Source organism: Urocitellus parryii, chromosome X, assembly GCF_045843805.1.
Source record: "Urocitellus parryii isolate mUroPar1 chromosome X, mUroPar1.hap1, whole genome shotgun sequence".
NCBI classification, from domain to species: Eukaryota; Metazoa; Chordata; class Mammalia; order Rodentia; family Sciuridae; genus Urocitellus; species Urocitellus parryii.
Window position 1 is genome coordinate 112,908,949 of NC_135547.1, and position 27,620 is coordinate 112,936,568.

The window sequence follows — 27,620 nt, forward strand, 5'->3', positions numbered from 1 at the left end:
AGGTACTCCCTGTTGCTGAATGGATAATTCAAAAAGCAATTAACTTATTTCAAAGCTTACTGAGTAGATATTATTTGCCAGCAACTATCATATGCAATATGGAGATTATAAATATAGTAAGTCAGTATCAGTTCTGCCATTGAAGAATGCATGCATATCCCCTAACCCACTATGCATGAAGCATGTTAACTCTGATTAGTAATAATATGTTATTGTAAGATGACAATTATTGAAGCTGAGTGATGAATACATGAGGATTCATGATACTATTCTGTCTAAAGTTGTATAAGTTTATCAATAAACACTTAAAATAATAAAACAACATGGACTATGGATCAGAACCTGAAGATACACGTATAATATGAGAAGACAACAGTGTAGGCCCACTACCCTAGAGGAAGTGTGCTTACTTATTTTGTCAATAATACAGTTATGCTTGTACCGACCCTTCTAAACTCATCCCTGGAATCCTGTGGGATAGGAAGATAGAAAAAAATCAGGGATACAATATGTAGAATTGACTATAAGAAGACTGAAGTCATTATACTTACTCACGCAAATTTTTTAAAAAGAAATAAAGCAATACCTCAAAGGAAACCACTTTTTAAATGGCACAAGTGATTCCATGCATTATATATATATAAATGTACCCTGCATCACTTAAGGGGATGAGCTAATGTCATGGCAAATATTCCATATATATATATCTTCTTCTTTGATATTAGAGACATGAAGACAAGTTGTGGGTTACAAAAAACTCACCTACGAATACATACAAATTTTAAGTATATACACAGAAAATATTCATTCTAAGAGTCAAAGAAATACAAATTAAATCCAACTGTGAAATATAGTTGCACATTCATTATGATAGCATGGTAATTTTTAAAAATCATCACCACTACAAACAAAGTGTGATGAAGACAGCACACACGTTTCCTTATTATTAACTGATAACCGTTTTACAAAGCAATTTTGCAAGAACCATACAGATATTTATATCTTTGGACTTCAAAATTTTATTTCAGGGATGGAGTTGTGGCTCAGTGGTAGAGCATTTGCCTATCATGTGTGAGACACTGGATTTGATTCTCAGCATCGCATATAAGTAAATAAAATAAAGGCCCATCAATATTTAAAAAATATATATTTCAAAGAACCAATATACAAATGCAACTTATTTAAAAACAAAAGATAAGTCAATAAAAATATTCAGTAGTTATTACATAATAGAAAAATAATCAGCAAACAAATATTTTAAATAAATACATATCATAAAATAGTTTATCAATAAGTATACTGATTATGATTTTAAGATAATATGGAAATGTAGAAAAATATTTATGTTCAGTAAAAATAGGTTTTGAAATAATATATATTATAGTTGGGGCCACATAAAAGTGTTAGGAAATATGCAAAAGTGACAAGCATTACTTTAGCATAGGGGTATTATGAATGAGTTTTCATTCTAAAAATTATTTTTAATGTCATCATTAGATTCTTTTTCATTAAATTTTTTTTGTATGAGCTTTGACAAAGAAATCTATTACAAAATGGGTAAAGTGGTATTTGCAAATTAGCTTCTGAATATGCAAGGGTACTCTCTTCAAATGGAAAAAAAATCTATTAACCTAACATCTTGCTTATTACACAGCACTTTAGAAATCAAGATTTTGTTTTTCAAATTAGGTAAGAAAAATATTTCCTATTTTAACAACTAAAACTATCCATAAAGTGCAACTTAAAGGTTTTTAAAATTTTAATAAAGCATAAATTCTTTGAATATACAGAAAGTGTTACCGCCATCTCAATTCTAAATAACTGTCCCCAAAAGTCTTCTGAATACATACCTCTAGGGATCACCATCTGTGAAGTTACACATATGTGTACACATGCAAGCACCAAGTTTATACACCTGTGCCACAAACAGGTATTACTTGGGAGGTTTATGAAGAATACAGTGTTTACAAGTGCCTGATCATAAATTATATCACTCCCAGAACCTTTGGAAACCAGGCTTTCAAGAATTAAAGTAAGAAATCTGGAAGGCCTCTGTGGAAGACAGCAGTACCTGTGGATGGAGGAGGTAGGCTAATGCTCAATCTGTAAGATAGTTGTTAAGCAGCTTGCACCACCAGCTAGAATTTATTTAAATTGCAAGGATGAGGTGGTTCTTCAACTATCTGAAGGAGGAGAAAAACACATGACAGCAGCTGGGCTCAGCAATGAATGCTACATTTACCTTGTTAATTTCAAACTGGCTCACTGGGACACTGCCATTTAGCACATTTTCTCCAATTTCTATTAACCTCTTCTGAATATTTTCTACTATAATGTCCCGGTTTTGATCAGAAAGAATCTGGCCAATGACAAAGCTGCAAAAAAAAAAAAAAAAAAAAAGAGAGAGAGAGAGAGAGAGAGAGAGAGAGAGAGAGAAATTGAATTTTTAAAATGTCATACTTTATTATTTAAATAGAGAAAAGGAAGACACATGCCATTAGATTAATGTATGGATAAGAGCTATACTAACAGCTAATATAAGGGTTAATATGTCCAAAAGGCAGTTACTCTTTGTTTTTTAATACTAACTGTACCAAAGATTTACCAACCTTGGAAGGTCAGGTTTGCCCTTAGACATAGAGAACATTCATTTATGTGGTAGCTGATGCTTCATACAAAGTGCAATGGAGAAAAATGTGTGTTCCATATATTTTTATGCAATTATAAAATTCTCAAGCAGTTATATTCTACCCATAAGTTAAAATTTTAGAAGATAATTATTTCACTTTCTTCATAAAGCACTACGATACTACCTCTGGTATCATCAAGATATTTCCATCTGAGATGACCAGTATTAGATGAGTAGAAATATAAAGCTCTTTCTTCAGCTTCATTATAAATTGGTCAGTATTCTCCAACCTTACATTATTCCTCAAAAATTCATGTTATTCTACCAAACCCAAAGGAAAAGGAAAAAGAAAAAGAAAAGAAGTTAAGAAAGCCAATATTTTACCCATTTCTGAGAAAATGCAGAGCGAGAGTTTGACAGCTGCATTATAATTTGTCAGAAAAAGAACCCTGACAAAAACATTTGTATAGCTTTAATTACTAATACATTTTTAACTCAGAGAAATTTACTTCTATTATGATGCATCTTTTCTTAGAAAACACAAAGTTAAAGAGAACACTCTAATAGACAGTCTATACAAAGTAGTTTCATCTTTGGGTACATTTGGGGGCAATGAAGCATTTCAAACTACATTTCATAAAAAGCTAACCGTGACCTATACTTGGATGATCAACTTTGCCTAATCAAGAGTAGTTTTGCAGAAGCAACAATTGCTCAATCTCCCAACTTCAAAGCAGAAGAACACTGGAAAATAAGTTTTAAAATGCTGGTATTTAGCAAAAATTAAAATCTAGGTGTAAAGAAAAAAATTTTTCTACTTTCAGAATTGATCCAATTCACAAAATAGGAGTATCTGAAAGTTGGTATATAAAGTACCTCAAATTCATTTTTAAATAGGTGTTTTATACATTAACATGACCCTAAAAAATTCATACACACAGGTCTTATTATCACAATCTTCAGTCCCAGTTACAAAGCAAAGGAGTAAGTTATGACATTTATTATTCCTGAGGCACCCACAATATTTGAGAACTCTTAAATCAATCTGAAGTTAATACAACTCTTTTATACACAAATGATATGAAGGGAACAAAGCCTCACTCTGTGCCCCATTTTGAATCCCAGAATATTTTAAGCCATGAAATGGGGAAATTTTAGCAATTATGTTCCTAAACAGGCTTCAGGAAGATCCCAGGGCACAAAACAAAGCACTTTCTAAATAGGAAAATTAAAACAAAACAAACCAACATCTATGAAATCAACTCTATAACCATCCAAATGTGGAAGTTTACCCTCACCATGAGTTAAAACTCATGAGATAGCATCTGACAGCAAGCATTTCTTACCTAGCAAATCTGGCTTTTTCTAACTTTTCATCTAATTGTAAAACTCTACTTCAAATAAGTTTGGACTATTAATACGAAATATTAATAAAAAATTATTATATCCTTATGATTAGCAGACTTATAGGCATTTTCTAGATCAACATCTGAGTTTTTAAAAGACAAACAACAAAAGCAAAACTGAAAGCTGAACTCACTTTCCAGTGTCTTTAGCAAGATCACACCAATCTCTTCTAACTATATCTAATCCCTTCAGCTCCTGTTTGGTAACGTAATTCCCATCTGATGTTGGTTCAACAACCAGAGCAGCATATTTCTTTTTCTTCAGTAGTAGCAGAGACTTGAAAACACCATCAATGTCTATTTCAAGCAGTTTGTACAACTTATTCACTTCACTTTTTACCTGTGAAAATTTCAAACATTAATGTTAGCTTTTAAACTGACAGGGAGAAGATGAACATTCTTCAATTTCATAAGAATTAATCTAAGCAAAACTTGAAGTGATATAAGATCAGAAGGCACTTATTTGGCTTAAATGTAGTGTGGTCTTATAGTGGGTGCAATGCAAAGACACTGAAAAACAAAGAATAAAAACCAAATTAGAAAATTAAAGGCAATAATGTATCATCATTCTCAAACAAAGGACTGAACTGGCTGGACCAGGTTCAGGAAATATGCGTAAATTATGGGAAATTATGAGTCTTCTGTGAATCAAATGGCCTACTACATATGTACTTTCCTTCAAACTACTGACTTAGTAAGCAATTAAAATAGTTCAATAAGTAGATGTGTGGGCAGAAATGTTAAAACAATGTCTAAGATATCCCTTAGCTCCTTAAATATAAGCAAATAACTACATGCTGAAAAAAATAAACAAAGTTTCTTCTCTTTCCAACACTGGCAATACATAGACCATCATCCCTAGGGAAAAACTGAAGCTTTTCAAGGCCCAGTAGAAATGAGTGCAATATTCCAGGTCTGCTCTCAAGTGAAGAGTAAAATTTAAATTCTACACTTTCCGGGGAAGGGGGGGGGATCAGAAGTTGGTAGGTTATAAAGATAATATCTTCATTTTTAGTTTATTGGAACAATATCTTAACATAGCAAGTGCTCAAGAAACACTTGCCAGTTGTTAATTTTTATTTGGAAAAATGCTACATATGATTATTTCTAAATGTCTCCTTGCCTTTTCAGATATACTTTAAATACTCATATAAGAATTATAGGTGTTGGCCAAGTGCAGTAGCACACACCTGTAATCCCAATGGCTCAAGAGACTGAGGCAGGAGGATCGCTAGTTCAAAGCCAGCCTCAGCAAAATCGAGGCACTAAGTAACTCAATGAGACCTTGTCTCTAAGTAAAATACAAAACAGGGCTGGGGTCAGTGGTCCAGTGTCCCTGAATTTAATCCCTGATTATCCCACCCCCCCCCAAAAGAATTATAGTTTGTGGGCTAGGGATGTTGCTTGGTATTATAGTGCTTGCCTAGAATGGGTTCAATTCCCAACACCATCAAAAAATTATAGGGATAGGGGGGTGTAGGTAGGCAGGTATTTACCTATATCTATGTATAAAATACATCTGAATACCACTAGACATATATTTCCTTGTGAATGACAATGTGGTAAATGCTAATGTGATCACATCTTAAACATACATCACATAGACTGTTGTCAAAGGAAAAAAATGTATCTATCAGTTAAGGAATAAACAATTACCTTAGAATTTTACCCTCAAAACCATTATTTGGAGTACAGTATAAAAAACATAAGAGAATAAAGAATTCAGAAGCATCAAATTTATTATTTTCAGAAACACACATGCACATACATAAGAATTTATGTTATTCCATGTTAAAAATAGTATTCACAAAACTGGGTAAAACAATTTCATCAAGTTATCTTACCTTGTTTCCCAACTTAAATACTTCTTCCAGATTGGTGCTATTGGTGTTTATCATAATTGAATCTGTATCTCCATAAATAACTTCAAGATTCATCTAATAAAAAGTCAAAATTATAAAAATTAACAACAAATTCAGTGACTATTATACACAATAAAACTAAATGTTTTCCATACTATAGAAATGACAGTTTCTACTGACTTTTCAAAAATTTAAAATTATTTTTCTGTATTGTCAGGACAGGTGATTTAATACTAAGCATCTACAAACTGGAAAGTGAGCACTACAACATTAAGAAAACCTCTCAAATTTTCTTAAAACAGAGTGGAAAAGAACTGTGTCTAGTTTTAATTGAAACAAAATATGGAATTTAATCATGAGAAGGAGAACAAGCGGCTAGGAAACGAGGCCTATATTTATCCACTGTACCACACGCTTAGTGGTCACAGCAATTTAAGAAGCAGAAACATAATGGATTTTAAAAATTCTGGGGCACAAATCCATATTAAATTCTTAACAGTTTCAAACAGTATTTAGTAGAATATGAACAGTGCCAAAAAAATCAATCATAACAAACAACACTGGAGAACATACAGTATAAAGGCCTGGAAATAAACTCTAATTAGCACTGTTACTAATTTGCCTGAAATGCTCACATATAGGCTTCAAGCAGGGGCTAGATCATATCAGTGTTGGTACAAGAAAAAAGCTGTAATCCATTAGGAGGGATTATAAATGTAAACTAGGCATCCTAAGAAGCAATTTTCAGTAATGTTTGGGTTACAATTTTCCCTGAATACAAAAACGTCACCAGGTATGATATTTAAGAGTTGTTATATAATGAAAATGCTCAGCATTACCTTCTGTACCATCTCTTTTGTATGCATCAAAATCTAAACGAAACAAAAATCAAGATTAATGTATTACACAATTACAAAACTCTAAATATAAACATAAATAGATAGGAAACTCCATGATTTGCTATTCCCATGTATCTTTAAAGCTCTAAAGCTCTTGAAGGTTTCCTAACAACAACCCTCAAAGCAATAATATCAACATAATTAAAAATGTTTGCCTCTCTGCTGATTCTTAACCAGATATATATATGCAAGCAGATATATATATCTATAATTCTACATATCTTTGATAAACACATAATAAAAAATCCCTTTATAATATGGCAAAGGAAACATTTTCATTACTGTTACTTAAATAGACCTGCATGATTTCAAAAAAGCCACAGATGTGTATGCATCTCCACTAGATTTAAAATTCTTCTCTAGACTAAAATCCTTGAAAGCAGAAAGTAGATCTCCACTGTATTGCCTGGAACTAGCAGAGTGCCCAGTAAAAAGGCAGGGTTCAATAGTCAATTAATGAAGACAAAAATATGGATAATAACTAGATTACTTGGGCCTAATCAGAAGCAACATATATAACATAGTGAGGACTCAGAGAGAAATGGACAGACAGCAAGCTTTTCAAACATATGTGTCTGATACTGTGCTGGGAACACCTTGTATATTTTCTCATTTCCTTCTCCAAAATCCCCAAGAAGTAGCCACTACTGATTAATACCTCAATTTGTTAGATACCAAAAGACAAAGTATCTAGTTTGTCTCAGTAATGGCAGAACAAGAACATAAACGGAGGCACTTTGATTCCAAAACCACAGCCTCAGTCACTCCATTCTACTACCTGTCCATCACCACCCATCTTTCAAAACATCAGTCTAAACCATAAGTCACTTTTCCAGTGGGCCAGGCAGTAGTCCTCCTTGTCAACTAAGCTCAAACTTCACGGGGTCAATTCCATCTTTCCTGTCCCCCATGCTATGAATTTTTGTAAATCTTGTTTTTGGAGCATCTTTTACACTTACTTTCCACTTTTATTATCCACTTGCCTTTCTTACTATCTCCCAATTTTGTTCAAATGTTCCTTAAGTTTGTAGAGAAGGAAGCCCTTTCCCACCCTAAGAGTGGTAGGTAGTAGTGAATTCCTTTTAAGCTAAGCCAGTGATTTTAATATGGTTGTACAGTAGAATCACTTGGGTATCTTTAAAAAACAATACCGGGCCCAGCAGTCTTTTTTGAAAAGCTTATGTTGCAAGCTGAGTCAATGACCATTGGCCTAAGATAAACATGGTAATTCAATTCTGGAATTGTCGATCAGTTTAGGCACATGCACCTGACAACATAATCCTAAATTTTCAAAGGTAAGGAAATTTCTTCTAGGAATCTTTCATGAAACATTTTCCTTCGTGACAAGAGGTGGGAAGAAAAACTGAACTGTCTTTTAGACAAGGCTGTTTGGAGCAGTGACAACCAACACTGTAACCACAAAGGGATATGTTTCAAAGTATAAGCTAACATACTGAGAAGGGCAGGCCACAAGGTGGAAAACACCTGACTCCATGGCCATGTTGTTATAACTGAAACTTAACTTGCTAACATCTCTAAAGCAACATTCTAATTGGCTTTAGATCTCATTGACTTACCCTGAATCACCATCAATCTTCTTAATGTTTTCAATGCTGACATGATCAAGCCCAAGGTCTGCAATGGCACCCAAACCCCAGCTCCACCTATACAGCCTGTTATTCCCTTACATAAAACCTCTTGCCAGGCAGGACAAATTTCCCAGTCTTCAAAAGTTATAGTGTACAGATATCATCTTTTCATGCAAGTGTGTCCCCTACCTAATTTTTTCCCCAGTCCTCTTCCTGTGATTGCATTTTACAAACCTCAGTTAAGGGGCTGGGGATGTGGCTCAAGTGGTAGCGCGCTCGCCTGGCATGCATGCGACCTGGGTTCGATCCTCAGCACCACATACAAAACAAAGATATTGTGTCCGCCAAAAAACTGAAAAATAAATATTCTCTCTCTCCCTCTCTCTCTCTCTCTTTAAAAAAAAAAACCTCAGTTAAAACCATTCTCTCATGGGACTGTAGTTGTGGCTCAGAGGTAGAGTGCTTGCCTAGCATGTGTGAGGCACTGGGTTTGATCCTCAGCACCACATAAAATAAATAAATAAAACAAAGGTTTTTGTGTCCACCTACAACTACAAAAAATAATTTTTTTAAAACCCTTCTTTCATAAAGCCCAACCCAAAATGATTCTTTTCTGACATGGACCTACTGTTTTCTTCTAGCAAGCAAATGAAGTTTTATGTTATTTATTGATGCTTGTTCCCCTCCCCGACTAGACTACAAGCTTCCAGAGGTTACAGTGCACATCTGTGCCTAACTGCAGACTTCACATATAACAGGTACTCAAAAAACCTGTACCAGTCAACTGATAGATTGCATAGTAATCACAATTACTTTTTTACTAGACACTAAAATTCAGTAAACTTATTTAAAAAAAAAAACCATTCTCCTCCACTTCATCTTCATCTTTAACATTTAAACTACAGGGATATGTATTATGGGAGAAAACCTGACAATTCCTTTGGGAAAAGGGCAATAACAAGATCACCCCAAGTCAAGTTAATCATAGTGAGGACAGAACTACTTATCAAGAGTTCTCTCTACCCTATCCCCCTTCCACCTGCAAGGCTGAGCTTTCCACATCACAATGGACAATTCCATAAGGTAGTACTGCTACCTACTAAGTAAAGTATCTCAGGAACAACTTGTGACACTTTCACTATAACATATTCAGTGACCAATTTCTTCTACTCTTCTTTCACAATGTGCACCAAAGCTACTATGTCATCCCTGTGTACATTTTCTATGGGAACTGGCAACCTTCACCTTTTTGATCCCTCTTCCACCAACTCACAACCATTTCCATGCATAATCAGAGGGCTGCTAACAATTTCCCCTCTGGTGGCAGAAAACTTTTGGTGGATTTATTTTTTAACAAACATGGTAAACTGCAGACTCTGCTACAACTGCTTATTTCAACTAACACCTTCATCTTAGGAACTTTCCAAGCCCACAGCAGCTTCATTCTTTTTTAATGACTACATAATACACTATTATTTTCTTTCTTTATTTAGAGTACCAGGGATGGAACTCAGGGGCACTCAACCACTGAGCCACATCCCCATCCCTATTTTGTATTTTATTTAGAGACAGGGTCTCACTGAGTTTGCATAGTGCCTCAGTTTTGCTGAGGCTGGCTTTGAACTGGTGATCCTCCTGCCTCAGTCCCCCAAGCTGCTGGGATTATGGGCATGTGCCACTGAGCCTGGCTCACAATTTATTTAATCGGTGTTCTATTAATGGACATGTAGGTTGCTTCTAATCTTTATCATTGTAAATATACTTCAACAAATAATCCTTATACACATGTAATTTACAAATTTGTCAGTAAAAAAGATAAAAGACTGCTGAGTGGACTCACTGGGTCAAAGATTCTGTTTTAATTTTTTTTAATATAAATATAGCTCATCAGCTCTCCACACAAGTTGTACTGATTTCTGTGGGTCATATTAACCACCATCTTTTCCAGTGGTCTTCACCAGGAGCTAATAACAATGTTCTGTCTCAGGCTCAAGGTCCTTACCAGTTTGCCAACAAGAAAGCCCACAACCATTATGAGTCCTATCCTCTCATGCTTCTTCACTTAGCAGTTCTGAGTACCATAGTGCTCTCTTCAGTGCCATACCTACCCACATACTAATGGCAGGATTACCCCAAAGCTGCCTTCAGGTACAGCCCTCAACTCTCAACTGCTCACTGGAGTGGGCTCAGCTACTGTATACCCAGTACACTACCAAATTCTTAGCATCTAGCAGGGGGCCCGCCGAGTATATGGGAATTATTAATAAATATTTATAGAATGCTAAATGAAAACTCCTAAAGGGTAGGTTGTATCATAGGCCCCATGTAACAAAGGAGGAAAATTAGACTGAAATTTTTGCCTAAATAATTAGTCAAGAACTTGACCTAGAAGGTTGTGTTAGTCAGCTTTCTGTCACTATGACAAAATACCTGAGGAGAAACTGCTTAAAGGAGTAAAGATTTATTTTGGCTCATGATTTCATGGTCACTTCCTCATGGCAGCCAGGAAGCAGTGGGGGAGTATTAAAATATACCCTTTAAGGGCATGTCACCAGTGACCTACTTACTCCAACTAGACCTAATCCCCTAATGTTACACTACCTCCCAATAGTCCATTCAATTATAAATCCATCAATGGATTAAACCCATCGATGAGATCAGGGCTCTCATGACCCAACCACTTGCCAAAAGTCCCACCTCTGAACATTGCTGCATTGGGGACCAAGTATTCAACACTTAATTAAGCCTTTGGGAAACATTCCTGATCCAAACCACACAAACCTGGACATTATTGTTTCTTTTTTTTTCTTCATTATGTCCTATTGCCTTATTAAGACACCCAATCCACATGAAATGTTCTAGAAGTCAACAATTGAAAACTTACACATTATAGATAGTTTCCCCATTGAGAAAATGCATTTTTAAAATAGACATAGGTACCCAGAAAGGTCTGCTGGACACAAGGTAGAGTGATTACAAGATGACTGTTCATAAGTTCACTTCAATGTGACATGTCTAATATTAAAGCTACCCATTCTGACAGAAAATCATTTTATAAGTGCCAAGGGCTAGAAAACAGGGCTATAAAGGCTCGCTAAATTCATTAATAAGGCAGTCTGCAGTTATCTGATTTCACAGCAACACCTGCATATTTATCTACTCATTACCAATTGGATGATGGAATTTTTTCAAGCACATTTCAAAAATCTGCCAACTTCAAGTGTAAAAAAATAAACTTTGTGGTTAATTTTTCCCTTAACAAAGTACAGCTGTTGAGAATAATTGTTCAAGATCTTACCCTGTAATGTCAACTGCAGCAGAACAAAGAGTATTTAATTAGCAAATCTATCCAGTAATTCAACACCTATTATATAAAATGCCTTCGTGATTTTATTCAGGATAATTTGCTAAGAGGGTTATTACTGACATTCAGATGGAATTTAAAATTCCTACGCAAGTCGAGTCATAATAGCAGTAATGATCTCCCCAATCAGGAGATTCGGTGTCACACAAGGCTCTCTTGCAATGCAGCAGCCGATTTCCTGACTTCTTAATTCCTGGGCTCAGCTCAGTGAGAGCCCTTCATGCCGATATTTCAGTCAGCAATACATCTTTAATGGGACTCTATTAAAATAACTAGAACAAAAATGACTTTTTTTTGGTTAAAAAGAATGACAGCACTGCCATCATATCAATCATTGCAGGCTTTGCAGAACAGTGCCGTTAGGGGAAAAGAGGAGGGGGAAACAGGAAAGGGGAGAGCAATAATTAAAATAATATGAAAAGGTATTTTAACCCCAATCTGAGCCTCTGAAGGCTGGGGAAGGGTGATGGGAACTAGAAATTTAAAATGTGTATCAGAAAAACTGTTTTCTAAAGAAAATAATTTGTTCAGGAATATACTCATGATGTGGTTTACCAAGCAGAAAGCACATGTTTTTTTTTTTTTTTTTTTTTTTCCTGCCAAGGTTAACAGCAGCAGTAACCAACTACTACTGAGATATGTTTTTATGGGTCTGCCAGCAAGTCCAGGATAACACCTGAGTCTTCACATTTTGCTAAAATAGAATACTATTGTCAGGCAATGCAATCAAAGGTTATGAAAGGTTTTTAGATGCTGTTACAGACTACTCCAATATTCATTACCACTAAACAGAAGAGAGAAAACACCAGCTTTCCAGAGTTAAAAAAAAAAAAAAAAAGCATCTATCTACTAATAGTAACACCTACTAATACAAAACCAACTATGGTGCATGATTTAGATAATAAACACAACAAAAGTTCTACAAGTTAAGAGAATGTGGAGTAAGGTCAAATTCTAAACAAATAATGCATAAACAGAATGACAATGGAAATGTCAATAGCTTTAGGATTCTTAGGTTGATGATGACATAAAATTAGAAATAAAATGGAGATTAAAAATACATTAGCATAATAGGGGCAGTAAAATGAATGGTTTTGAAAGAAAAAGTTTGAGAAATATAAATATTATGATTTTTGGTAATCCAACCATTATCTAAGCATTCCCTACTCCAAATTTCAGCAGCTCTCAAACAGAACTGTTAGTTCTCCCACTTGATGAACATCTATTTCATCCTCATTATATTAGTTTGCCTTTTCCCTATTTTTCTTATTCTCTGGCATTCTTATATAGCATATTTATGTCTTCTCTATAAGATGCTCAAGAAATGAGACCTGTGGATTTAATAAACACTCTACTTTCTGTCTCCACCACTTAACACTTTGTGATACTGGGTCACTTATTGTCTTTAAACCTTAGATTTATCTTCTCTGAGACTGGAGTGATATTACCAACCCGTTCCCTAAGCTGAATTGGAATAAAAAGAACTTTGTGCTGGAAGAATATTTTGCAAGGATAAAACATTACACAAATATTAGTTTTTAAAAGTCAAGGGTCTAAAATATGAGTATTGCTTTAAACTGCTAATTGAATTGGGACTACGTTGATTTCCCTTTCCAGGTCTTAGCACCCTCATTTTCAAAATAAAGAGGCTAGGATGCCTTCCAAATCTAAAAAGCTAGAATTCAAGTTTCATGTGTAGGAATGTCTTGTCACTATATTTGGCTGTTTTGCCTTTTGAACACATTCACTTATTTTCTTTTCTCTATATTAGGTACTAGGGATTGAATGCAGCAGAGCTTTACCACTGTGTTACATCCCTAGCCCCACTAGCTAAGTTGTCAAGACTGGCCTCAAACTTGTGATCCTCCTGCCTCATTCAGCCTCCTGAGTAGTGTGGATGACAGGCATGAGCCACCATGACTGGCTCACTTCCTTAGTATTAGAGAAAGGAGGTACTAATTTATCCAGCAAGGACAACAAACATTGCAAGGATGTGTTTTCATATTCCAATTGCCTTTGAAATGTTATCACTTATAAATTATCTGCATATAGCCTTATGCAATTAGTACAAGCAGGTGGATGTTTTACAGTATACAAAAACTTCCAACACCTTCTGTTGAGATCTCTTTTCCACCATTTAGGGGTATACATATACATCTACAAATATATCAGTGTTTCTTAACCTCAGCACTATTAACATTTTAGGTCAGATAATTTTTTGTCATGGGGAGTTATCCTGTGTTCTCTGTAGGGATATTTAGTAATATTCCTGACCTTTGCCTACTAGAGTTCAGCAGTATGAGTGTGCACGTATGTGCTTGCTCTCACTCTGTCTCTCTCCTCTCCAGTTTTGACCATCAAAATTGTTTCCAGACATTGACAAATGTTATATAAAATCTCACACACATACACAAATGAATCAACATTCCCTTTCCCCAGGCCTATATTCAATTGTCTGTCCTGTAAGTAAGTATTCATTTGAAACTCTACTCATCTCCAAACCCTCAATCAACTCCAAACATGATAAATGGCCCCTCCAAGAACCTTCAACCTAAACAAAAGGCTGGGTTCCTTTCTAATCCAATGAACCAACAAGACCCTACACTATGTGGTATCTTTCCAATATGACAACTCCTCTGTATTCCCATGTCATCCTTCAGATCCTTCTCACACACTTAGTCTATTTTTCTCCAACATCACATCATTACCTTCCAAATTATTCTTCACCCTTTGTCATTGTTCTTCATACAAGGTATGCCTCAAAATGAAATTCAAACTCTTAGCTTGACCCTAAGACTCATGAGCTAGTTGAGGACTGCCTCATCTACTAATGCTTCCCAAATGCATCTTTCAACCCAGACTTCCCCAAATATTTTATGCTCATAAACATGCCATGGTCATTTTTTGCTTCACTTTTCACACCTGTTTTCCAACAGTGGCTAAAACTATAGGTTAGGAAGTTAGGCTATGTGAAGATTAATTTTGTGTCAACTAGACTAGGCCACAATCTCCATAAATTTGGTCAAACACCAGTCTAAATGTTGCTGTGAACATATTTTTAAAATGAGATTTAACATTATAATAAGAGGATTTTGAACAAAGCACATCACCATTCCATCCAATCCAATCTGATAAATACTTCAGGACAAAAAGACTGAGGTCCTCTGAAGAAGGAGGAATCCTGCTACAGACCTAAGCTGAAACATCAACTCTTCCTTGGGTCCCCAGGCTGCCAGCCTGCCCTGCAGATGGTAGACTTATCAGCCTCCACAATCATGAGAGCCAATTTCATAAAACATCTTCTTCTATATGTGCACTGTATCAAAACATACACCTCCTATTGATTCTGTTCCTCTGGAGAACACTAATATAAGCGACTTTAGTTCAAAGCCTAACAGCATTACTTATAAGCTGTGTGACCTCAGGCAAACAGTACCTTTCTAAGCCTCCAATTCCTCAACTGTAAAATAGAGATATTAACTAAAGCTTCCTATACCAGGGCTACTGTAATTAAATGTAACTATATGTATACTTTGCTTTGTAAACACTCTCAGAAAGTACCCAATAACTGTTAAGACATAAGTACTCAATCACTGTTATTACCCAATATCTATTTATTTCACAAGGAAGTTCACATGGTCAGAAAAGCCATCTCTAGCCTCCCCAACTCAGTGATATTAATGAGTACCATATTTCACCACATAACCATTGCAGATTATGCCACATTATTTTTGCAAAAAATTATGTGGCATACCATTATGTGAAGATTTTAAAAACTTGTATCAGTATTACTTAAAATTCATATAGAGCTGGGGTTGTGGCTTAGTGGTAGAGTGCTTGCCTGGCATGTGGAAGCACTGGGTTCAATTCTCAGCACAATAAATAAATAAATATCCATCGGCAACTTAAAAATTCATTTATTACTAAACAAGTCTTTGATGCAACATTAGGATGCATGGAATATGCACGAATATATGTTAATACAGCAGCAACAATTATGCAGTGAAATACAGTATACTAAAAGGCCCACCAAAGTGGTCTGTGCATATCACAACATACCACTCTTCTATAAAAGGTAAGATTAAGAGACTACAAACAGATTACAAGCAGAGATCATGCTGTAATTAAACCTAACACAATGCCTGGCACATAGTAGTAATTCAATAAATACATATCTCTTAGGATGCAGAAAAAAGGAGGAAAACCTTTAGTTGTCCAGCTTGAAAGAATAAAGTCATTACCAATCAAAATAAGCATCTCTACAACAAGACCCTAAAGTTGGTTACAAAAAGCAGCAATTAAACCCCCACACAGTACACATTTAAATGCTGGCTCTTTCTGTTCAAGAAATGAAGAGTGAATCAGTTTTAATACCACCTTCAAACACAACCCTTGTTATACAAACAAAAATTTGCTCAAGAAAAATGAATTTCTACCCCAATGATAAAAGCCCACTAATTATAAACTTGACTGAAAGTGTACTTCTCCCATACAACTCTTGCTTCCAGGTAAACTAATTTTGTTTTAAATCCTTAATTTATAACCTAGACCGTCTGGTAGCTCATGTGTAAAGAATACAAAACACGTTGAATAAACAACACTTTCTGAAAGGTTTCTCCTCCCCAACAGACACATCTAATGATATTTATGAGTATCTCTCAATGATTGCCTTACAATTTGACAGGACTCTAATTTTGATAAAAAAAAAACTTAAAATATCAGAAACTGCAGCTTTGAACATGTGAAATTTTCAAGTGAACTTCTCCTTTGTCTTATAATTTCTTGTCCCCAGTGTGAATATTTATTTGCCCTGTAGACTTTTTTTTTAAAGAGAGAGAGAGAAAGAGAATTTTTTAAAATATTTATTTTTTAGTTTTCGGTGGACACAACATCTTTTATTTTATTTTTATGTGGTGCTGAGGATCAAACCCAGCACCCCGCACATGCCAGACAAGCATGCTACCACTTGAGCCACATCCCCTGCCCTGTAGACTTTTAAAAATTACTTTATATTATGACTTTTTAAAACTGTTTTCATCTTTGAAGAAACGTTCCTTTCACAATGTTCTTTTTCCTCCATTCCAACTTCTGGTTTAGAAGCTTACATTCCATGTTTCACTTGAACTTATGTGCATTACTGTCAGGCTTGGGGTTATACCTGTCTTAGGACCCTGGAGAGCTTGTAGAGCCAGGCTTTAAAGCATACTGAAATCAAATCTACTCATCAACATGAGAGCTCAAGTACAAGCCCTATATACTCTTAAAATATCGAAGTCCCAGTTGGGTAAGACACTAAGACTGAAACTAGAGCAGGAGATATTAACCTAAATTTGGTCAAGAAATCTGAAAATCTGCTGCATGTGATAGCATATACTTGTAATCCCAGTGACTAGTGAGGGCAAAGCAGGAGAATCCCAAGTTCAAAGACAATCTCAGCAACTTAATGAGACCCTGTCTCAAAATTTAAAAAAATAAAATAAAATAAAAAGGGCTAGGGATGTGGCTCAGTGGTAAAACACCCCTGGGTTCAATATTGAGCACCCCCCCCACACACAAAAAGGAGGAAAAAATCTTGAAAGTCTCCTGAAACTACCAGCAAAGCTTTGAATGTGTGCTTGTATGCATTTTTCTAGGAAGGCCCACATGTTTAGTCAAATTTGAAGTTTTGACTTCTTTAAATATAAGTACCACTGAAGGTGCTCTCATTTGTCACAAGTACAGAGCTTTCAGATACCCTTAGCATTCAATAATGTCCATGAAACTAGAAACAATCCCACCCAAAAGGTCCTGCCCCTTGCTTTTGAGCTGGCATTTTTAGCCCCTCCCTTCAGTGTATTTCCCCAGAGAAAATACATCCATGTCAGAAAGCTTGGAGATTTGGCTCCCTGATTGATTCCTCGTATAACTCATCTGGGGGGCTAATTAAGACACGGCCAAACTATGTCCGTGCTTTAGTGAACATCAGTGCTCAAGCAAGTTTCATACAACCTGATTAAAATTGACTCAAAGTGTCTTACTTCAGTAATCACTTAGACAGAATGAATTTTACATTAGTGGGATCAAGCATGCACCAGGCCTCAGTGGAAATGAAAAGGGCTTATAGTAATAGGATTTATAAACCCACCCATTAGGTTAATGGCTAAATGATTTACATGTAACTTTCTCCCCCACCCCGCCTTCCCTCACCCTTTAACTCAGTAAAAACTATGCTTGGCATTTTCCACTGCAGTGCCACACACAAAGGAAATAGCCTTTCTATTTTGGGACATTCTAATTTCTAATAATGGCCTGGGTAGCTACCATTAACTCTTTCAAAGCACAAATAATTGACTAATAAAATTAAGTATTCTATAAGGCCTGAAAGTGCTTAATTGATCATAATTGTCTATTTGAGAAGAAGGCATCAGGCTGGCTATGCTCAGATAATGAAGTTGGGCAATTCTGAAGCATTGCAATCAAGATAATACTTACAGCTAAAAGCAACATTAGCATTTTTCTAGAATCTGCAACATTTTCTTTATAACTGAGGTCACGGGAAAATCTGACTAGAAAACTTTTGAGCTCCCAACCCTTACAAATGGCAGATCTAACAGATTATCATTTGTCAGTACTAAGCACATGGCCTGAAGCTCAATCCTGAAGGAGCAATGAGTTGGGGGGTCTAGAAAATATGAAGCTGGAGAGTGACCAATGTACTGCCATCAACATCTTAAAAAAGTATTTTGATTTATTTTTTTATTAGTTGTTCAAAACATTACAAAGCTCTTAACATATCATATTTCATACATTTGATTCAAGTGGGTTATGAACTCCCATTTTTACCCCGTATACAGATTGCAGAATCACATCAGTTACACATCCACATTTTTACATACTGTCATACTAGTGTCTGTTGTATTCTTGAAATCTCCCCTTTAGGAGCAAGATAGTCATTGAGCTATTCATCATTACTCTTTTACTTCCAAAAAGGGAAAGGAAGGAAAATCTGTTTTGCTTGTGGTGCTATGGATCAAACCCAGGGCCTTGCCCATGCTAGCCAAGCACTTTGCTCACTAATCCACCTCCCTAGTCCATGATAGAACTTTTTAAGCCCAGGCAGTTAATCTCAGAGGGTGACTCCTTCATTCCGTACTAGAGCCACATACCAAATTCTGTTCAATAATAACCACACTTTCTACATGTCTTCTTATAATAACTCTATTTATTTTTGACAAAGAGTATCACTTGTCCCCCCACCATTTCACTTGAGGAAAACAGATTCTATGATAAACATATATAGAGTTCCTACCTAAAAAAAAAAAAAAAAACTTTCAGAAAGATGGCCTAGTTTTAGAGAAATATAACTGTGTTCACCTGTTCAGAGAACCATGTAGACACAGGTTTAGTATGTCTCTAAAAAAATTATATTTAAGAATCAATTATATCACAGATTTCCATTTATCAGTCACTTTTTCTCCTATAACATTATCTTCTATACTTTCTCTGAGAAGAATCCAGAGAAAGTTTGAAAGAAACAGAGATAAAGTTAAGAAAAGGCACGGAGATACAGAATATGAAAAAGCATTATAAAGGCTATACCATCTTTAGCTTTAAAAAAAATCTTCGCTTTAATACTTGGCATTTCTACTCTCTAAGTTAACTAAGGCTTAAGAATTTGATATGAATTATAGGAAGCATTGGATTTTGTTTTCCTTTAGAACCTCAAAAAAGAAATAATTAATTCATACAAATATTTACTGAACATTTCTTGTGTGTTAGATGGTAGGAAACACAAAGATGAATGATTCAGATAGAATCCCTTCCTTTTTGGTGTGTGACATCTAATAGACAATTGGAAACACACACATACACACACACACACACACACACAATAATGGCCCTTAGGGCAGGAGTTAGAGAAAAGTTCATAGAAGTAGATTACATATAAGGGAAAAGAGAGTCACATAGAATAACAGGAACAGGAGGATAGGAAATGAGTGTACGCAAAGATTCAAAGGACACAGGGAAACTCTCAATGGTGATTAAAGAAACTTAAGTTTTCAATAAAGCTTTAAAAAATAAAGTTTTTCATCCAATGGAAAGAAAATTAAAAAGTATGATGAAATTAGGATTGTGGTGCAGAGTAAAGAGAGGGGAGGACAAAGGCCCAAATATGAAAGGCCTTGTAAGCCACATAAAGAACTTGAAATTGAGGAGTGGGATAGCAGAGTGGGGTGAAACAATAAAACATGTGGAGAATACCGGGACTCAGAAAAAGCATTCAACAAAATACAGCACCCTTTTATGTTCAAAATACTAGAAAAACTAGGGATAATAGAAACATATCTCAACATTGTAAAAGCTTTCTATGCTAAGCCCAAGGCCAACATGATTCTAAATGGAAAAAAATTGAAAGCATTCCCTCTAAAATCTGGAACAAGACAGGGATGCCTTCTTTCACCACTTCTGTTCAACATAGTTTTTGAAACACTGGCCAGAGCAATTAGACAGATGAAAGAAATTAAAGGGATAAGTATAGGAAAAGAAGAACTGAAACTAGCTCTATTTGCCGACGATATGATTCTATACCTAGAAGACCCAAAAAAACTCCACCAGAAAACCTCTAGAACTAGTAAATGAATTCAGCAAAGAAGCAGGATATAAAAATCAACACCCATAAATCAAAGGCATTTCTGTATATCAGAGATAAATCCTCTGAAAAAGAAACTAGAAAAACTACCCCATTTACAATAGCCGCAATAAAATAAAATACTTGGGAATCAATTTAACTAAAGAGGTGAAAGACTTCTAAATGAAAAGTACAGCACATTAAATAAAGAAATTAAAGAGGACCTTAGAAGATATCTTGTTCTTGGATAGGCAGAATTAATATTGTCAAAATGACCATACTACCAAACGCACTATACAGATTTAATGCAATACCAATCAAAATCCCAATGACATTCCTCATAAAAATAGGAAAAGCAATCATGAAATTTATCTGGAAAAATAAGAGACCCAGAATAGCTAAAGCAATTCTTAGCAAGAAGAGTGAAGAAGGTGGCATCACTATGTCAAACTTTATACTACTGAGCAATAGTAACAAAAACAGGATGGTATTGGAACCAAAATAAACTTGTAGACCAATGGTATAAAATAGAGGACACAGAGACTAACCCACATAAATACAGTTATCTCATACTAGACAAAGGAGCCAAAAACATATATTGGAGAAAAGATAGCCTCTTCAACAAATGGTGCTAGGAAAACTGGAAATCTATATACAGCAAAATTAAATGAAGCCCCTATCTCACACCATGCACAAAACTCAACTCAAAGTAGATCAAGGACCTAAGAATTAGACCAGAAACCCTGCACCTAATAGAATAAAAAGAAAGTCCAAATCTTCATCATGTCAGATTAGGCCCCAACTTCCTTAACAAGATTCCTATAGCACAAGAAATAAAATCAAGAATCAATAAATGAGATGGATTCAACCTAAAAAGCTTCTTCTCAGCAAAAGAAACAATCTGTGAGGTGAATAGAGAGCCTACATCTTGGGAGAAAATTTTTACCACGTGCACATCAGATAGAGTACTAATCTCCAGGATATATAAAGAACTCAAAAAACTTAACATCAAAAAAACAAATAACCCAATCAATAAAGGGGCTAAGGAACTTGACAGATACTTCTCAGAAGATGATATACAATCATTTTCAACAAATATATAAAAAAATGTTTAACATCTCTATCAATTAGAGAAATGCAAATCAAAACTACTCTAAGATTTCATATTACGCCAGTCAGAATGGCAGCTATTAAGAATACAAACAACAATAAGTGTTGTCCAGGATGTGGGGGAAAAGGCACACTCATACATTGTTGGTGGGACTGCAAATTGGTGCAACCAATCTAAAAAGCAGTATGGAGATTCCTTGGGTAACTTGGAATGGAACCATTTGACCCAGCTATCCCACTCCTTGGTTTATACCCAAAGGACTTAAAAATAGCATACTACAGGGACATAGCCACATCAATGTTTATAGCAGCACAATTTACAATAGCTAAATTATGGAAGCAACCTAGATGGACTTCAATAGATGAATGGATAAAGAAATTGTGGGATATTACTACACATTAAAAGAGAATAAAATCATGGCATTTGCAGGTAAATGGATGGAGCTGGAGAATATAATGCTAAGTGAAGTAAGCCAATCCCAAGAAACCAAATGCCAAATATTTTATCTGATATGTGGGTGCTGATCCATAATGGAGGTGGGTGGGGGAGCATGGGAGGAATGGAGGAAATTTAGATAGGGCAAATGGGAGGGAGGGTTAGGGAGGGGGCATGGGGTAGGAAAGATGATAGAATAAGATGGACATCATTACCCTAAGTACATGTATGAAGACACGGATGGTATGACTCTTCTTTGTGTACAACCAGAGACATAAAAAATTGTGCTCTGTACGTGTACTATGAATTGAAATGCATTCTGCTGTCATGTGTAACAATTTAGAATGAATAAATAAATGTAAAAATTTTTTAAAAGATAAAAAATCACAGATAATTACAAACTTGGATCTACAGGACTTGGCAACAGGCTGAACTTGGGGTCTGAGGAAAAGATAAAAGAGTTAAGAATGAAACTCACAGTTTTTTGCTTAACAAATGGGTAGATTATGTGTTGTTTGTTGAGAAAGTTAATCTGGGACAGAAAAGAGGTATGTGAACAGAACCAAAAGCGCAATTTTGGAATTGATAGGATGTGCCTTTGAGGCATCTAAATGGAAAATACAGGGAGGCAAACAAAAACTAAAATGCTCAGCAAAGGGGATGTAGTGTATTTCAGGTACAAGAACTCCAATGTTCACTGGGTATAGTCATGCACACCTACAATCCCAGAGACTGAGGAAGCTGAGGCAGAAGAATTCCAAGTTCAACACCAGCCTCAGCAACTTAGGGAGACCCTACTCAATTTTTTTTTTTAAAGAGAGAGAGTGAGAGAGAGAGAGAGAGAGAGAATTTTTTTAATATTTATTTTTTAGTTTTCAGCGGACACAACATCTTTGTTTGTATGTGGTGCTGAGGATCGAACCCGGGCCGCATGCATGCCAGGCGAGCGCGCTACCGCTTGAGCCACATCCCCAGGCCCCTACTCAATTTAAAAAAAATAAATAAAATGAAGAGGCTGGGATTGTGGCTCAGCAGTAGAGCGCTTGCCTAGCATGGGCAGGGCCCGGGTTCAATCCTCAGCACCACATAAAAATAAAGGCATTGTGTTGTGTCCATCTACACCTAAAAAATAAATATTTATAAAAAAAAATGAAATGAAAAGGGCTGGGGATGTAGCTCAGTGGTAAAGCAACCCTAGGTTCAAACCCCAATATGAGAGGCGGGGACGGGGAGAGAGACAGAGACAGACAGACACAGAGAAATTCAATATTCAATAGTGATAAATTTTAAAACCGAAGCAATTTCATTATGCAAATGATAACAGAACCCCTCAAAATGCATGGCACAGCTTATTGAAGGGTAATGGGAGAAAAGGAAGACTAGCAAGTGAGCACCAAAACCATGAAATGGTGCTAGAGACAGGTGCTCCATGGGGCTCCTGATCCCTCATTCCTCCTCCAGCACCTTCCGTTCCCTTTTAGCTATCAGGTCTCCATTCTTCTGTCACAATTGGCAGGTGTCACACAAAGCAGGGGTTACTGGCAAATCTAAATAGGCTGCCAGTCAGACAGCCAGGCACCACATAGTGACCTTTAATGAGAATGAGCCTAACAGGTGGCTAGTGCCTAATACAATAATTGTATTAATTCTGTGAACAAGGTCAAAAAGTGGGAATACCTTTCTTTATCATGAGTCACCAAAACAGCTATAGCCCACAGTTCAACAAACAGCAAGGAAAACCTCTGCCATGGATCCCCCTCCTTAAGGCAATTCTGATGGGCTCAACAGGAAGATTGAACACCCATGAATTTATATCACAAGAGTTTCTTATACCTCCTACATAACCATCTTTTCCCCCTGGGTCTCTTGTACATTGAGGGGGGTGTTCTTTTTTTTGTCAAGTTTGGTGCCATTTGCTAGCAATTATGATTTATACTAATCCAATAAAAGGGGGAGAGGAGTTTCCTTTGGTGTCAGAATTATATTTTTCATACCTTTCCAGAAAAATTTGGTAATAAATAATTCTATTAATTGCCTTTATCACTAATTAGATTTTATAACACCACTTCTCATGGACCTTTAATCTCAGATCAAGCTACTATTTAGACAGGACAGCTGTAGCTCAGGGGGTGGGTTTTGATGGGAGGAGGCTCTGCAATCTTCTCTGAAAGACACACACCTCTTTCACAACCCAGAAATACCACTGGGTGGTAAGAAGCTAGGAGTCCTATGACCTGCTGTGGGACCCATGTGCTGATCTACAGCCTTGTCCCCTGACCTTTACATACCAAAGGGGGAAAAAAGTCTTTTCCCTCCTCCATTCCCACCCTCTTAAACCTTGTGACTGCAAATGGCATGGCTAGAGAGCCACACACCAGTGGCATGTCGGTACCCAGATAAAGAATCCAAGCAGTAGATCAGATTCCTGTCAGCTGCAAAAGAGCCAGCACTCCAGCTGCTTCTCATTCTTTTAAATGGCAGGATGGGCTCAAGGGCATGGTGGCCTGTCACCCAAGAAGAGACTGAAGATTAAAAAAGATAAAACCAAAACCCTTGAGGGTGTACAAACTCACATGAGACTGGGAACTGAACAAGTACTTCAGAAAAGTGCACATGGGTCGTACAAACTAATTATTAGCATGTGTCTCTTAGTGACATGGTAGGGGAGGAAACTGAATATGGTAGGAAAAGAAAACTAAAAAGAATCACATCAATTACGGACCGATTCCTACTCCATGGAACTAATGGAATCATTCTTCTACTACTAATTTGTAAAATACTTATTTTTAAAACTCTTGAGCTCCGAGTATTAAAATGATGGGATGTGCTACCAACGACAAACTTACCTACTCAGTCCCTTAAACCAAAGGATGTGAAAATTAAAGTCAATAATATTTAAACAGTCTAATTAGGGAGAAGAACTTACCTACGTAGAATACATTTTTTTCCTTTTTTTCCCTATACCACCACCATCACTACCAAATCTTTCTCGACTAATTCTTACAAGCTGAAGACCAACTTGGATTCTGATGTATAAACTGCTTTTGACGATATTTCATTTTAAATAGATAAACACTTTTTAAAAAAAAATGCAAGCTGAAAACACCCTTTTGAGAAACTAAGAGAACAGATGTGGAAGCCATTTGTTTAGATGAAGAGGAATTTTCGCTTTTATAGGAATACAATGATTCATGAAGAGGAAAAAAGTCTGTCATCAAGTTTACTTCAATAGATACTCTTGGGTTTGAGGCAGCTTTCTAAATATGGCCATTGCTTTTCTTCATATCTCAACTCTCCTGAAATATCTCAAACTACCAGTAACAAACATCACTTTTATTGTCTTTGTTCTTTTAAATTTTCTGCTTAGTTAATATATTGTGCATGGGGGAAAAGCACAACTCTAGTTACCACAGCAATACATACTTTATTTTATTGCTTAGGTAGCTGGACAAAATATCTACCACTTTGGTGATTTATTAAAAACATGCCAGTTTGAAATTATTTAATAGGAATATAAGAAACCCTAAGAATAATTCTGGAATAATGCTCTCCTCAACCTCAAATGACACAGAATAAGAGAACAGTAAAGTTTTTCCAAGAACTTCTATCGAAGAGGAAAATTACCTTTCTTGGTTTCTCTTTAATGACGATGCTAAGAAGAACTAAGCCAGGAAAAGAAAAAAGTATTAGGTTCAACTTAGAAAGAAAAGGACTTAGAATAATTCCTTTCCTTGCTGGGTGCGGTGGTGCAAGCCTGCAATCCCAGTAGCTTGGGAGACTGAGACAGGAGAATTGAGAGTTCAAAGCCAGCCTCAGCAACTGTGAGGCACTAAGCAACTCAGTGAGACCCTGCCTCTAAATAAACTAAAAATCAGGCTGGGGATGTGGCTCAGTGGTCGAGTGCCCCTGAGTTCAATCCCTGGTACCAAAAAAAAAAAAAAAAAGAAAGAAAGAAAGTTTCTTTCCTTCCATTCTATTCTCCCCACCCCTGTGTGCTGTCCCACACCCATCAGCCACCATTGGTGGGTCTGTCTACAGCTCGCGCTCTCTCTCTCTCTCTCTCTTTCTCTCTCTCTCTCTCTCTCTCTCTCTCTCTCTCTCTCTCTCTTTCTCTGTGTGTGTGTGTGTGTGTGTGTGTTAAGAGGCACAAGATTTGTAGGTAGGTATGAAGTGATTGCCTACCACGCTTCTCTGCTTCTTCAATAAAAAGGCAAAAGCAGCCATTGCTACTCAACTTTTAAATAAACAATGACAAAAAACTTCCTATTCCAACACCGAAAACATCTGCCCTGAGTCCAACTAACAATAAAAGAAATAATAATCTCTTTTCGAGATGTCATGAAATAAAAAGGAGACCAATAGGGTAGAAAAAGGGGATCAGGGACAGGGAGTAAGAGGGAAATTGGGAAGTAAAAAAAAAAATCAAAGTATGTTATATGCATGTACCAATATGTCACAAGGAAAATCACCATTCTGTATAATTAATGTGCAGCAATTAAAAAAAAAGAATGAGGCAAACAAGCAGAGGGAAATAGAGAAGGAAAGGAGATGAGGGATAATGTCTGATTTGTATTTACCATTATGTGTGTGTTTGTGTGTGTGTGTGTGCGCACACACGCTTTTTTTTTACTCAGCTATATCCCTATAATTGAGAAGTTTAGCTGTAAACATTTCCTTTTACGTAAGATATTTCCTTATTACATTGAAAATGCTTTTCAGCAAATTATTTCATGTTTGCTAATCTATCCCATTCTAATTTCTGTCAGTTGCAACTAAAATATTGAATTACGAATATTAACACATATTTCTTCTCACATATAAAAATAATCTGTTTTTGCAATATCTCCATTTGCCAATATTTTGTCACTTGACTTTATACAGTTCATATTTCAAAACTACATGTTCTAACCTATTTAAAACACAACATTAACTTTAATGTACATTTTCAAACTACACACACTATTAGCTTTGATTCAGTCTATGAACCTCCTAATGATCTATAAAATTATAGATTTGTATACATGAGGATATTTTTTCTGAAAAAGAATTCATAGCCTTCACCTCATTTTCACAAGGTCATGGCCCAAAAAAGATTGGTCTCCTCCTCAAAACTTGCAGTGATTTTATACTTAAGCCAAACCAGTCCTGAAATAGTATAGGGAGCTATTTGGTAAATCTTATTACTCCTGGCTGCTCTTGATTGTAACCAAGAGATTGCCAAATAGGAGCAACTGGTTTTGCTGGCTCCAATGCTGCACATAAATACCTTGCTAACCATCCTTAAAATGGGTATCAACCATCAGTCACAAGGTGAAGGAAGGAAAAAAAAAGTCATACCTCAACAAATCCAAGACCACTATTACAATTACAAACACAATATGTAGTTTTTGGATTGGGAAAGGCTCAAGATGGGTTAGTTTACAGACTGCCTGTAAGGAATATATCTCATCCCTCATATATTTTATTGTCTGCTTATTCAACGCATCTCGAATGTGTACTACATCTGTGCTCTTACAGGCATTAGAATGAGACAAAGAAAATGATATGATCTGTTTTTAAAACAATAATGCAAGCAGTCACATGGAGAATGGGCTGTGGGAAGTAAAGAGTAGAAGCAGCAGCACAAAGAAGAGATGCTTTAAGCATGGGATAAGGTGGTAGCAGTAAAGCTAAGTGAAACAGAGTGAGGACATGCTGAAGGGTTAGATGGAGGAAGG

The 27,620-nt window shown here is 36.0% G+C and overlaps 2 protein-coding genes across 2 annotated transcripts in view; one reads left to right on the forward strand and one right to left on the reverse strand.

Moving 5' to 3' along the window:
• The window catches only part of LOC113200355 (uncharacterized), a 230,240-nt gene that overhangs the window by 173,068 nt on the left and 29,552 nt on the right, over nt 1-27,620 (forward strand). The window lies entirely within an intron of this gene.
• Pola1 (DNA polymerase alpha 1, catalytic subunit) overlaps nt 1-27,620 on the reverse strand; it is a 291,393-nt gene that overhangs the window by 165,807 nt on the left and 97,966 nt on the right. Inside the window, exons 27-30 of the mRNA XM_077793905.1 lie at nt 6,737-6,769; nt 5,880-5,972; nt 4,170-4,375; nt 2,243-2,375 (exon numbers count right to left, since the gene is read on the reverse strand). Coding sequence (XP_077650031.1) covers nt 2,243-2,375; nt 4,170-4,375; nt 5,880-5,972; nt 6,737-6,769 — 465 coding nt within the window. The remainder of the gene's footprint in view (nt 1-2,242; nt 2,376-4,169; nt 4,376-5,879; nt 5,973-6,736; nt 6,770-27,620) is intronic.